This window comes from Mercurialis annua, linkage group LG1-X, assembly GCF_937616625.2.
Source record: "Mercurialis annua linkage group LG1-X, ddMerAnnu1.2, whole genome shotgun sequence".
Taxonomy (NCBI): domain Eukaryota; kingdom Viridiplantae; phylum Streptophyta; class Magnoliopsida; order Malpighiales; family Euphorbiaceae; genus Mercurialis; species Mercurialis annua.
In genome coordinates this window covers 53,747,937-53,760,663 of record NC_065570.1, presented here as the reverse complement: position 1 = coordinate 53,760,663, position 12,727 = coordinate 53,747,937, and the positions used below count along the sequence as shown (strand labels likewise).

At 33.1% G+C, this 12,727-nt stretch overlaps 3 protein-coding genes across 4 annotated transcripts; 1 reads left to right on the top strand and 2 right to left on the bottom strand.

Annotated features, from left to right (window-relative positions):
• Window positions 1–206: 206 nt before the first annotated feature.
• LOC126658076 (14-3-3 protein 7) lies at window positions 207–4,552 on the bottom strand. 2 transcript variants are annotated; one of them, XM_050352631.2, is made up of 7 exons: window positions 4,374–4,552; window positions 3,745–4,051; window positions 2,340–2,427; window positions 2,108–2,217; window positions 1,803–1,951; window positions 645–679; window positions 207–436 (listed from the first exon to the last, which is right to left on the bottom strand). In XM_050352631.2, exons 1-7 carry the CDS (start codon window positions 4,438–4,440, stop codon window positions 431–433), a joined length of 762 nt encoding a protein of 253 aa, XP_050208588.1. In that variant the 5' UTR covers window positions 4,441–4,552; the 3' UTR covers window positions 207–430. The 2 variants fall into 2 exon arrangements, with proteins under 2 accessions (XP_050208588.1, XP_050208587.1); XM_050352630.2 differs by having other exon boundaries at window positions 207–450; window positions 4,374–4,530.
• Window positions 4,553–5,782: 1,230 nt separating this feature from the next.
• LOC126658102 (uncharacterized) lies at window positions 5,783–7,395 on the top strand. Its single transcript, XM_050352632.2, has 5 exons — window positions 5,783–6,065; window positions 6,325–6,477; window positions 6,582–6,687; window positions 6,780–6,894; window positions 7,063–7,395. The coding sequence occupies exons 1-5, from the start codon at window positions 5,783–5,785 to the stop codon at window positions 7,099–7,101; spliced, it is 696 nt and encodes a 231-aa protein (XP_050208589.1). The 3' UTR covers window positions 7,102–7,395.
• A 243-nt stretch (window positions 7,396–7,638) lies between these two features.
• LOC126673110 (5'-adenylylsulfate reductase-like 4) lies at window positions 7,639–9,953 on the bottom strand. The gene is made up of 4 exons (XM_056104786.1): window positions 9,711–9,953; window positions 9,033–9,268; window positions 8,829–8,953; window positions 7,639–8,552 (listed from the first exon to the last, which is right to left on the bottom strand). The coding sequence occupies exons 1-4, from the start codon at window positions 9,951–9,953 to the stop codon at window positions 8,203–8,205; spliced, it is 954 nt and encodes a 317-aa protein (XP_055960761.1). The 3' UTR covers window positions 7,639–8,202.
• Window positions 9,954–12,727: the final 2,774 nt, after the last annotated feature.

Here is a 12,727-nt window from a genome sequence, read left to right as displayed (position 1 = left end):
AAAAAAAACAAGTTGGGACATGAGCAAGCAGAAGGTTTCATCAAAAGATTCTGAATCATATGTCCCCACATGTACCATATAATACGCCCAGCATTCATCTGCTTATCAGCGAACCTTGACTGCATAACATCAGATCACAGAAAGAAGCGAAAAATAGCTCCCAATAAGAAAGGAAGAAACGGTACATGTATACTCAAAACCCCAAGTTGCAAGTAGCTAAGACTGGATTTAAAAAGCATACCACAAACATGATAGCAGCAAGTTCAGTTATATCTAAAAGCAAGAAAAGACATAACAATAGTCTGATTAGAGCAAATAGACACAAGCCAATGGTCCACCGTATCCTGTACTCCTACCTAAATGGTCGTGCTAGCTCATCCTTTCCTCTCCAATCAACCCAGCCAGAATGGATTGCTCTCTTTCATAGTAGCTACTTCTGCAAGATCACCGCTGACAAGTTCAGCAAAAACGAAAAATGTGATGAAGACAAAGGAAGGCAACTGTAAGATTGATTTATACGTGAACTTATTCAGAACTTTCACCTAACATAGTCTCTCTATTTTAAGAATGTCATTAGGATATATAGAAAATATATACATAAGAAGTTAAAGAATATAGATGTATAAAGCTTAGTTTGAACTTACCTCGGCTTGAGACTCATCAACTTTGGATTGTTCACCTGCCAAATTAAGTTGCAGTTTGTAGAAAAGGAAACATTAATGGCCAATATGGAGATCAAAATATTATGAAACTATATTTATTTCCATTGTCAAGTCATATTTGTGTAAAATGAGAACCCCACCCCCCCACACACAAATGCACAAACAAAAAATAAGGGAAAAAAAGTCTCTTTTAAAACTGAAAGATACGCACACTACATTTAGATTCAGTAAATAATAAAGCAAGCAGGTCTACTACAACTTGAATTTGTCATTGAGCTATGTACGATTTTCTTTCAAAATATAGAAAAAGGAAGCATGAAAAGAACATGTTAGTAATAAAAAAATAGGGGTATTATTTATAATATTTTTTGAAAAATTTTTATCAAATTTCGTTTATAAAAATATAAATTTTCATGCAAATGACATACTGCACATTAATAACAAGTTATAAAATAAATCACTTAAATACATACTCAGAATTTAAGTTCATAATATATTAAAAAAGTTACAATCATAATAAACATATAAAATCCAATACAACTAAGAAAATAAAATTAACAATATTTTGACTATTTTCTCTAAACTGGTTTGATTAAAAAAACAAATAAAAAAAAAGTGGTAATAATTCAACAGTTTACGTCCAGATTTCATTTTCTTCAAGATTTAAGAAAAAAATTAAGAAAAATAAGAAAATAATATAGTTATTATATTTTTACGAAGAAAACGAGTTTCTATTTATGCATACCGTGAATAAGATTTATAAAATTTAGATAACTACTATTTAATTTTTTTTATATTGAATCGCTTTCCTACTAAGAAATGAGCGTCTAAAATTTATTATTTATACGAGTTTGAAGAATTTTGAACACGTAAATATTTGGGAATCTGAGAAATCCAACTTCCTTGAGGTTTTCATGCATCACATGAAGAGCTATTATATTAGAAGACTACAATAAAGCTGCAAATTTTGCGCGTATCCATTCTCCACAATGCTTTAGAATGAGTTCTATTAAATAGTACTGCAAACTACGCAAAGCAACGCAAACCAAAACTTAAATATGATATGACTACTGAAACTAAAAACACATCCATAGTTTGGAAAAAGTTTGTTGTTTCCAGAGGGATAAGGATAGTGCTTACCACCCTCCTCTGGAAGATCTGATGTCCAGAGAGTGAGATTATCCCTTAGAAGCTGCATGATAAGAGTGCTGTCCTTGTATGACTCTTCATTGAGGCTATCAAGTTCTGCTATTGCTTCATCAAATGCTTGTTTCGCCAGGTGGCATGCCCTGCACATAGATGATAATCCAAAATTATAGTACAGAATCCCACAAACAGTATTAGGAGTGTCATCATCCATGTGCTGACCAAAATTTAAAAAACAAATGTACATAGTTTTTTGGTGAAGAAAGATAGGAGGGAGAAAAAGAGAGAAAGATAATAACCTTTCAGGAGAGTTAAAAATCTCGTAGTAAAAAACAGAAAAGTTCAGAGCCAGGCCAAGTCTGATTGGATGAGTAGGGGGTAGGTCCGTTGATGCAGTGGCAGTGGCAGCCTGCATCATAACAAAGAAGATCAATATGTTGAATAATCAATTATCTTCACCCTTGGACATTGTCGATTGACAGAATGAGGTAGAGGAAAACAATCCAAGATGAGAAGGGAAACTGAAAACACCTCATAAGCCTTAAGGGACTGATCTGCAGCTTCCTTACGTTCATCAGCAGACTTAAACTCAGCTAAATAACGATAATAATCTCCTTTCCTGCTCCAAAGAGAATAATAATGTACTTACGTATGCATCAAAAACAAAGTACAAATCAAGAAATGTACATGCAGATCCAATACAAGTAAACAGATGCTACAGCCGACATAATTTACATTTCAAGCCAAAAAGCACAGCAAATTAGCAAACTCAATACCAGGGATTAAGAGCCACAAATAAAAAGATCCAAACACATTATTTATTTCAAACCAAATTCACTTGATGAGCCACGACCAACGTTAGTACCTCCAACAAAATTTAATATATGAGTTGTTCCATGCCAAAAATCATAACAATAATGTCATAGATCAAAACCAACAGAATGTGCTGATGTGGAAAGGATAACACCAGTGTAGTCAAAAGCGCGCGCCTCGTCGCTTAAGCGCTCAGGCGAGGCGCCCATGGAGGCTGTCGCCTTTTGATGCTCCAGGCGGCAACAACAGACTGAGGCGCGCGCTTCAGGGCTTAAAGCGGTGGTCGCCGCTTTATCTTCTCCATCGCTTCTGCGCTTCTGCGCTTAATTTTTTCTTAGATTAGAATTTTTTTCAAATAGGAAAGTAAAGAGTCACCTAACCTAATCACTAATCACGTGATTTTAATATATCCCACTATTATTAATAACAGCTGTTGACTCCTAGTAATTCCCACTATTATTAATTCTTTTAATTTAATTTTAAATATGTATTTGACTCTTAGTATTCCACTAAGAGTCCACTGTTTATACAATCTTTATCCTAATTCTTTATTAAACAAAAAGATAATGAACATCACAACAACTAACAATTCTGAAGATCAAAATCAAAGGTGAGTTCAACTGAATTATCTTCTCCTTTTCGTTTTTTAATTTATTATAAATAAAAGCTGTTTTAACTAGAGTATAAAACTTCTACATTTCTTCTATTAAAAACATATAACAGTTACATTACCATGCAAATTACTATAAGTGATTTGGATTTATGTTGCTTGCTATTATATTTATAATTTTATGGTTTAAATATATTGCGCTTTAATTCGTTAAAGCGAGCGCTTTTTTACCGCTTTGCGCTTTAAGCGATATGAAGACATATCGCTTTGAGTGCGCTTTCGCCTTTGACTACACTGGATAACACAGAATAGTTTTTAACAAAAATCTCCTTCATGGCCATTCTTTGTTCATTTCTAAAGATAGATTTCTATTCTTATTCTGCATCAACATCTTTGGCATCCATAGATCCATTGTAAACACAGCTATCTAAGTTAGAACTACATTTATAATTGTTTCTGAGACAAAATGCAAATTATTTCCAAATAAGTAAAAGGAAAAAAGAGGAGCCTCACATCTTATAGTAAAAAACAGTGGATTCCCCGGTGGTTGCAGAGGGAAGAAGATGCTGATCAATCACTGATAGTATGTCATTGCAGATCTTTAGAAGCTCCTCTTCCACCGTCTGACAGTACCCCTTAATCCTCTTGACATTTTGCTCGTTCCCCTTAGCCTCCTCTTTTTGTTCAATAGAAGACAAAATTCGCCACGATGCCCTTCTTGCCCCGATCACGTTTTTGTAACCGACAGACACCAAATTCCTCTCCTCCACTGTCAATTCCACATCCAACTTAGCTACTTTCTTCATTGCTTCGACCATCTCTACAATAAATAAACATAAAGCCCAAGATCAGGTCCTGTACACCACATTTTATTTCCTCATCCAAACAAAGAAATGAAATACAAAACGACAGCAAATCAGGTAGATGACGTACAAACACTAAACAGCACTGGATTAGGTTAATCATGAATAACTTTTGACACAACATTAACATAATGAGAGACAAAATGTTTAAAGAAGAAGAATAAAATCAAGCGTAAGCATACACATTCCTAATCTACGAACCATAAATCAATCAAATAAAACAACGGAAAGCCAGAGATCGTTACAGAAGTTAAAGGAAAGAAAGAAATGAAGATTTACCATCGTATCGCTCAGCTTGCTCTGCAAGTCTGGCTAAGTAAACTTGTTGCTCTCTCTCCTTCTCCATTTTCGCGTTTCTTTTCTCTGAGTGTGTGTGATATTTGGCAGAGCGGTTATTTGTATTCTGGTGGTGGCTATAGAAAACTAACTGCTGGTGTGTGTATGTGCGTGAGAGAGAGAGATGTGTACAGGATATTTTAGAGATGATGATGAGCGTTGGATTGTGAAATGGACGATCAAATGATCTGATGGAGAAATGTGAGACGTTGATGTTAGGGTTTGAATGAAAACTGAGCGTTGATTTTCGATTTTTAATCAATAGTGTACAGGTGTGTGTGATGTTGACTAATTGGGAGTGCTGACCCAGCAAATAATGTTTGTCTTGTTTCTGATGGATTAGTATGTGTACTCGTAATCATGTCGTAGGCTCCATTTTCCGCTACCACCATTCTTTCACTTTTTTTGTATCCATTTTCTACTGTATGAATTTCTGAACTGAATAATACTAATTCTTTTTTAACCAGGATATTCGTATTTCCGTAAATATTAGGTCTATCAAATCAAGAAATTACAGTTTTTACATATAGAATATGATCATTTTTATATTTCTTTGGTACTGATCTAAAATTAAAATTAATAAAAAGAATAATAGTCTTAAAATTCCCTATATTTGAAGATAAAAAAAATAAGTTAAATCTATCATTGGGAAATATATCACGCTTTAAAACCCCACTATAAAAAAAATCAAATTCTCTATTATTAAATTAGCTAAACTTTTTAATTAAACTTACTTTTCGATACATCTTACAATTGATTTTTAACAAAAATGATATTAATCTAAAATAAGTGACAGTCCACGCCAGTAATACATCTACATCGACATTCCTTTTCGAATTGGGATAATTTTAAATAGTACTCCATAATATAATATTGGTTATTATCGAAATGTTTTAAAGTTTATTTGATAGGGAAAAAAGCAAGTATTTTTTAATAATTAAAAGAATTGCAATTTTGAGAATTTGGAGTTATTGCTCAACTAAATTTTTAGATTTTTTATTTTCTATTTAATATTTTGATAATTTGAATTATTAAAAAATGTGATATATTTAAAAGCTACGTTCGATAATTTGTAGCGCACGGGTACGAATTTGAGTGAGAATTAAAGTTGTGGTGGACCCCATTTTCCCTCCCGCCACTCCATTTTCCCGCTTTGAGTCACCTGAAAATTTCCTATGTCTCCTTCAACCAAACACGACTTAATAAAATTAGGGTTTTAGTCAGATTCCCCAGTTTATTCAATTCAAACGAACATCTTTAACACAGTAAACAAAATCCGCAAAATTTCAACTCTAATTTTTTAAAAAATTATTTTGATTGAATTTTGTTCTCTAACTTGTGGGAACGCAGGAATGGCAAATTCAAGTCAAGATTTGAGTCAATTAAACATATCAGAAGAGGAAAAAGACAAGCTTGTAGCAGAAGTGATCCGCTATGTGCTTTTCAAGACGCATCATAATTCAGGTTGCCCAATTAAAAGAGATGAGCTTACTCAAATTGTCACCAAAAACTACCGTCAGCGTCTGCTTCCTGCTTTGGTTATTAGCGAGGCCATCTCTAAGCTCTCTTCCATTTTCGGGTTTGAAATGCGAGAACTTCAAAGATCTCGTCCTTCTTCTAACACTCAACAACCAAGTACACAGCTCTCTGCTCTTTTTCTTTCAACTTCGCTACTTAATTCAATTGATGTTGCTCCAAATGAATAATTTGATTGTGAATTTCATATTAATTGTAGCTAGACTATGAAAGATAAGGAATTCTCATTGAATTAAGCATTGCGTGGACAAGTTAGTGGCTGATACTATACTGGACATTTGGAAATTAGATTGCATTTATGCCCTTATACTTTTTGTTGGATTGAATTTTTGGCAGTAAAATGATTCATCAATTGCAGGTGTCAGTGATGCTAAATCATATGTTCTCATCAGTAAGCTACCGGCTGATATGTATAGGAAATATGTCGAGGATGCAAACACAACGCATATGACTGGTTTTACATTTGTTGTAATCAGTATTGTGCACCTCGCCGGCGGCAAAGTCATAGAGGGTAATGGGTCTGTCACTAAACAGTTGAATGAAAAAGCGAAAAACCTTATGTTCATGGTATTTTTTATGATATCTAATGTAATATTGTCTGTCTCTGCTGTGCAGAAAATCTGTGGCATCATTTGAGGCGAATGGGGTTACATGAAACTGATGAAAGCCATCCGGTCTTGGGGAACATGAAGCAGGCACTGGAGATGCTCGTCCAGCAAAGGTGAGACTAATGAGATGGATGGATTACATGTATATATTATTGCAAATATTATGTATGTTGCTTTACACGAACACGCTGGCGTTTTTTTGCAGATATTTGCAGAAAGACAAAGTTAATGGCCCTGAAAGCAGTATTTTGGTGTATGAGCTTGCTGAGAGAGCTTTAGATGGTTCCGTCAATGAAAGAATTAAAGAATACATATCACAGGTACTAATTAAGTAGGAGATTCACAGCTCAATAATTTCACCGTACCAACATTATATGTATTTTCTTCTCCGCGATTGTGTTTGTGAGTTATGGCATTGATGGTGCTTTTAAGTATTTAGTTACCCCTTAATCCTTATTGTTTAGAATCACTAAAACTAGTCTTGGCAGATTGTGAAAAATGACGTGGCCACGGTGGAAATTGATTAATGGTCTGAATAGAGGTGAGTAGACAGATGGTCGCATCCACATCAGCTGTTCCGGCCTTATGCAGTGAAGGACGGCATTCTCAATAAGCAACAAGGAAGGTAGGAAGCAGAAAACTGGGGGATCTTTGTTTACCTTCCAGGCTTCCAGCTGATGAATAGCTAGCTTCTGCTAGAATTTATGAATCTTTGTTCAGCGCTAAGAACATTAAATACTGATTTTCTAAGTATTTATTTTACTTTATTTAATTCAACTCATCATCTGAAGTATGTAGGTTGTTTAATTTATGAATCCAAATGCTGAAAGTAGTGGTGAGCATGGTTCACTTTAATTTGATTAAATAAAATATAAAACCAAATCATATTTTAGGAATAAAAAAAAATTGATTCAGTAACTAAAATTTATTATTGGTTTTGATTCGGTTCAATTTGATTAATAAATGAATTGTTTTAATTGAATATTGAATTAAGAATAAAAGCTAAAAAAATTGGATTCCAACATCCACTAACCAATAACTTAAAAACATTGAAACATCAAGAGTGAAAGGAACAAAGATGTACATTGCACATCAAGTCTCTCACTTATAGTATATATATACAAATTGGATTTCAATCATTACTTCATAAATGAAAAAAAAATTGTATACTAAATCATATATGAACAAATGAGAAAAACGGATACTATAATGTCAATATATTTCACATTCTAACAGAACATTAGACCTCAAATTAAACTATAATCAAGGTACATCAAGATGATTCTGCCTTGCGCAGTAGGCCTTGCAGCCAGACCGCTTGTTGGAACATTGTATATCAATTCCCATGTCGGACAAAAGTTCAGCGACTATCACTTATCGGTGCACATTCTTCCTTCGCGCAAGCGCTGGGTTCGCTCGGAGTACCCTCCCAAAAGGAAAAAGATGTGTCTGTCAGGTTCGGGCACATTGCTACTTTTATTCATTTGAGAAGTGGAGTAGTAGAAAAAAAGGCTATTTCTTTTTAGATATTAATAAATTCATTAACCATGAATTCTATTGCTTGCATCGCCTATTGAAACTGTAGCAAGTGACTTGGAATCCCATGCTCTAGCATTCATTGCTCCTTCTTACAAATTACGCTTCTTGCAAGGCTCCTTGAGAGAATTGAAAATCTGCATTATCCCGTTTAGATATGCTCGAGGATGCTCCAAAAAGCTCCCCATTCTCAAGTTACAAATTTGCCGTCTCCAAGCAAATTGAGCCAATGCAAGCAGCGTAGGGAAAAACAAATAAATCAATCTTACAAGCACAAATGCTGTTGCCAGAGCCAAATATGTCTCCTGCCTAAACAAATTCTCCGGAGATCTTGCCCATGAAAATGGACAGCTTTCATGATCATAATTGTCATGTTTCTCGTGATTTGACTGATGAACAATTTTGTCAAGGGGTGCCTTATTCAATGATTCAGTTTTAATACCTGCAGCCAAGTAATCTGCCATTAGATTCGAATAGACGAATTTCCCGTTAATAATAATAAAGGAACATAGAACTGTCATTTTTTGCTATCATTGGATACAAAAAAAAAATGAAAGGTAGATGAAGATAATAGATATTAAAACGAGAAGAAGCCACCTAAAATTTCTAAGACATACTACAACTATCTAGAAGGTATAGACTTTAATCATACAGACAGATGAGGAAATTATAACCAGAGACTCAGACTCTAAAAATAAGTCTAAAAGAAAAGCCTTACCAGTAACATCTGCATAAAAAGCAACAAGGGAGCCCAGATTCCGAGAACCTTGATAGCGTTCCCGCATTGTAGAATTTAAAATGAAAAGAGTCGGAAATCCATGAACTCCATACTTTGAGAGTATGCTGCAGAAACACTCAAACAGTCAACAAATGGTAAATACAACAAGAAAAAGGAATTTATGAACATGTTCCATTAACAAACCTCGGCCTGATGGACGATTCTTCAATTGCGAAATGAGCGACAGAAGGATAGAAAGAAGAAAGCAGGGAAAAGCTTGGCCTAAAGTTCCTAGAGAAAGGACACCGCGCTGCATAGAAGAGCACAGCTACATATGTACGACTGTTTTTATGAACCAAATTCAACGCCTTCTGTAGTGAAACCCCATCTCCCTTTACAAGATAACAAAATTTTGAATTATGCCATTTGACCAAGCATATTTATCAACCAAAAAAAGTCAGCTTTGAAAACCTAAAAATTAACGGTAAGAGAATATTAGGCACATTAACATTATCTCACCAACTACTATGTGTTTAATCCTTTACATAGCTTGCAAGCCTCAGAAATTTGAAAAGCAACGGTTAGAAGATAACTGAACTAGCCCGTTCAAACATTTCAGAAAGAGTAGCAAAAGCAATTTCTGACTGAACTACGCCCAATAATAATAAGCAAGCTTTAGAACACGAAACCCGGAAACAAACAAATACTAATATGCAACAAAACATACACAGCTCAATCACGAATTCAAGTTCCAGCACACACCGGCAATCGCACCAATTTATGAAAAACAATAAGCTCAGAGAAAAGCAAAACTAAATTAATTACTAGAAGCATGTAAAAATTTATGATAGGAATAACAAGAATATGAGAAATAAGTTATACCTCTGTAACACCAAAGAAACTAGAAGAATCAAAAGAAGCGGTGCAGGTTTGATCTAGAAATGGAAAGATCGAATCTAAAAGGGATTCTCGTGGACACATCAAAACCTCCTTGCTTCTACTAATGCTCCTACTGAGGTCGGCGGTGGTAGCGTCAAAGGCGGAGGCAGAAATTGAAGTGTTCAATAAAATTATAACGAGCGACAAGAGCATCGCGATCCGCCTTTGCCAAACCCTAGCTCCCATTATTCTAACCCAAAAAGAAACTGAAGACCTAGAAAACTAAAAATAAGTAGTAATAAAATACAAAAAGTCACGAAAAGAAGGAGGTAGATGAACGAAGCAGGCACATTTTAGCTGAGTGATTTCATATTTTTATAAAATGGGAACCTAAAAATTAAAGATGAAACTAAAAAATTTGATTCTTTTTAAAGGGAAAAATAATGTTCGGTTCGTGCCGAGTGAGGTGAGAGAGACACGTAGTTTTGGGAATTTCTTTATTAAAGAAAATGATGAACTGGATAATTAATGTTTTAAAAAGAGTCTGTCTGATTTTAGCAAAGGGGAGGAGAGGTAGAGCCGTCGAGGAAGGTAAGTTGTAGATAACGAATTTAAATTAGCTTAAACGATACCGTTTTCACTGTTGTTGGCCATTCTATTTTTTTTTTTTTTTTGAGAATGTTGTTGGCCATTCTATGATCGCCCACTTCTTGTATCCTACCGTAGGATTCCTAGTGTATCCACCTTACGCGGTCGCCAAGGAGCCAACCAAAATTTTATTATTTTCTTTAAAAATTATCACAATATTGATTGTCTGTAAATTAAATTTTAAGTTTTAACCAATTCAATACAAATATTTATGTTTTTGCCAGTAAAATTTCTCATTAGTCTCTCTTTTATTTGAATAGTTAGTTGTCTTTTGGACATCTCAAAATATTGATAAGTTTATTACATTAATTTGTTGGGATATTAATTTCATCTTTCATTAATTTCATTTTTTATATATATTTTCTTAATTCGCCAAAAGGTCTCGTCTCTAGAAGCACGGCTCACCAGGCGTCCCTCTCGCAGTAGGGTTCCATATCTCGTTATCATTAATACTTATTTTATTCATTAGGAAAATTAATAATCTATTTAATTTTCTAAAGTTTTTTTTATATAATTGAGAGAAGGAGCGGTTGTGAGAGGAAATAAACTCACGATCTCATTGTACAATACTTAAACCATTCGAGCTGCAGATGGTATTTTCTAAAGTTTATTACTGATCAATAAGGAGTTGGTTAAAAATATTTTTTAGGGTCCACTTAATTTTCTATCAAGGTAAAAAAAATTAGTGTTTTCAAAAGATTAAACTAATAATGGTGAATATATCTAGTAATTAAATTAAATGTGTAATGAGACGTTAATTACAAATAGCTAATATTATTTTTAAATTTTTTGTGTAAAAAATATTATCTATTTTTGTGGACAGAGAAAGTGATATTTTAGGTTAACAATATTTTTATCCTTTATTATTTTATACATTATTAATAGTTTACACATAAAATACAATACAATTATTACTAGAAATAAATAAAGAGAAATGAATATATGAATTTTTGTTTTTTGAAATGTTTGAAATACTATAAACATCTAAAATGAAATATTCAAAAAAAAAAAAAAGACTTTTAAATTAAAATGAAGAGAGCAGATAGCTTGCTTATTTATTTCGAATAAAGAAGAACATAATTAACACTAAATTATGAAGTTGACCAATTATTTGATGTCTAGCAGCAAGTATATGCCTCATTTGGTTGGGATAGCTACTCTAAAGGAGTAAAATTTTCCAAAAAACAATATATAAATCTTATTTTATTTATTTTTTTGAAAAGTTGAAGATCTTAAAAATCACTAGCAGAGGCCTAAACAAACTCAAACAATAATTCTCCTACAACAAAAAGTGCCATGAACATCCTGCATAATTCAGGGTACAAGACTACTAGAAAGAACTCATGAACAGATAAACGACTCAAATTTCCGTTGCCTGTCGAGGCTGCATGATCTAGAAATTATTAAAGGATTATAGATTTTATACTTCTTTTGTTAAAAGCAAAACCAGAAATTATTGGAGTATAAATTTTATAATTTTAAATTAAGTATAAAAATAAAGTGGTCAAATTTAATAGAAAATGAATCTAATATGTATAATTTTAGTATAATATATTAATATAATTATTTTTTAGAAAAAATAGTCCATTAACCACCATTAGTGTGGCTATGCCATTGTCCCTAGAAAATCCCTCTAGAAAAACTAGTAGAAATTTAATGAATTGTAAAAGATAATAATATAGTTGAATTTAAATATTTCAATCAGTTAATAAAAGATATTATTATCTTTAATATTTAAAACTTTAAAACAAAATATAGTTTCATGAGAAGTTAACAAGTAAACCAAATAAAAATATTAGCTATTTTTCACTTTTTAATAGTTTTTTAATACTCTAATAGTTTCTAAATAGTTAATTTTTCAGAAAATATAAATAAATTTGAACAAGGCCATATCAACGTCCATTTCAATTGGAGTCACATATATAACATTATTCTGGTTTGAATTAAAAAGCTTGCCTTTCCAGAAGGGCAACAGCGAAAAGCAAAGCAACGTGCTATTAGTTGAAGTAGAACAGAATTAAAAAAATCATCCCAAGGAAAATTAGAAAATTCGATTCACAAGGGAAAAAGGAAAGAAAAAGGAATCAAAGAGAAATAAGAATAGCACAAAGAGCAACTTGTTCTGTCATTTAGGAGTGTAATCTGGGCTCAGAATATCATGAACTACACTGCTCAAAAATTAAGCCATGAGTATAAACTATTTCAGACAGTGAAACCGTGAAATAAGTTATAATTTGTTTGATATAACTACTATTCACAATAATCGTAATAATTATAGAGTTAATACGTGCAACAATCCCGACTTCCGAAAGAAATGCATTTATTTAGATAAAAGATCGACGCAGGCTCTGTCTGTTGCGGTAACTCGACGG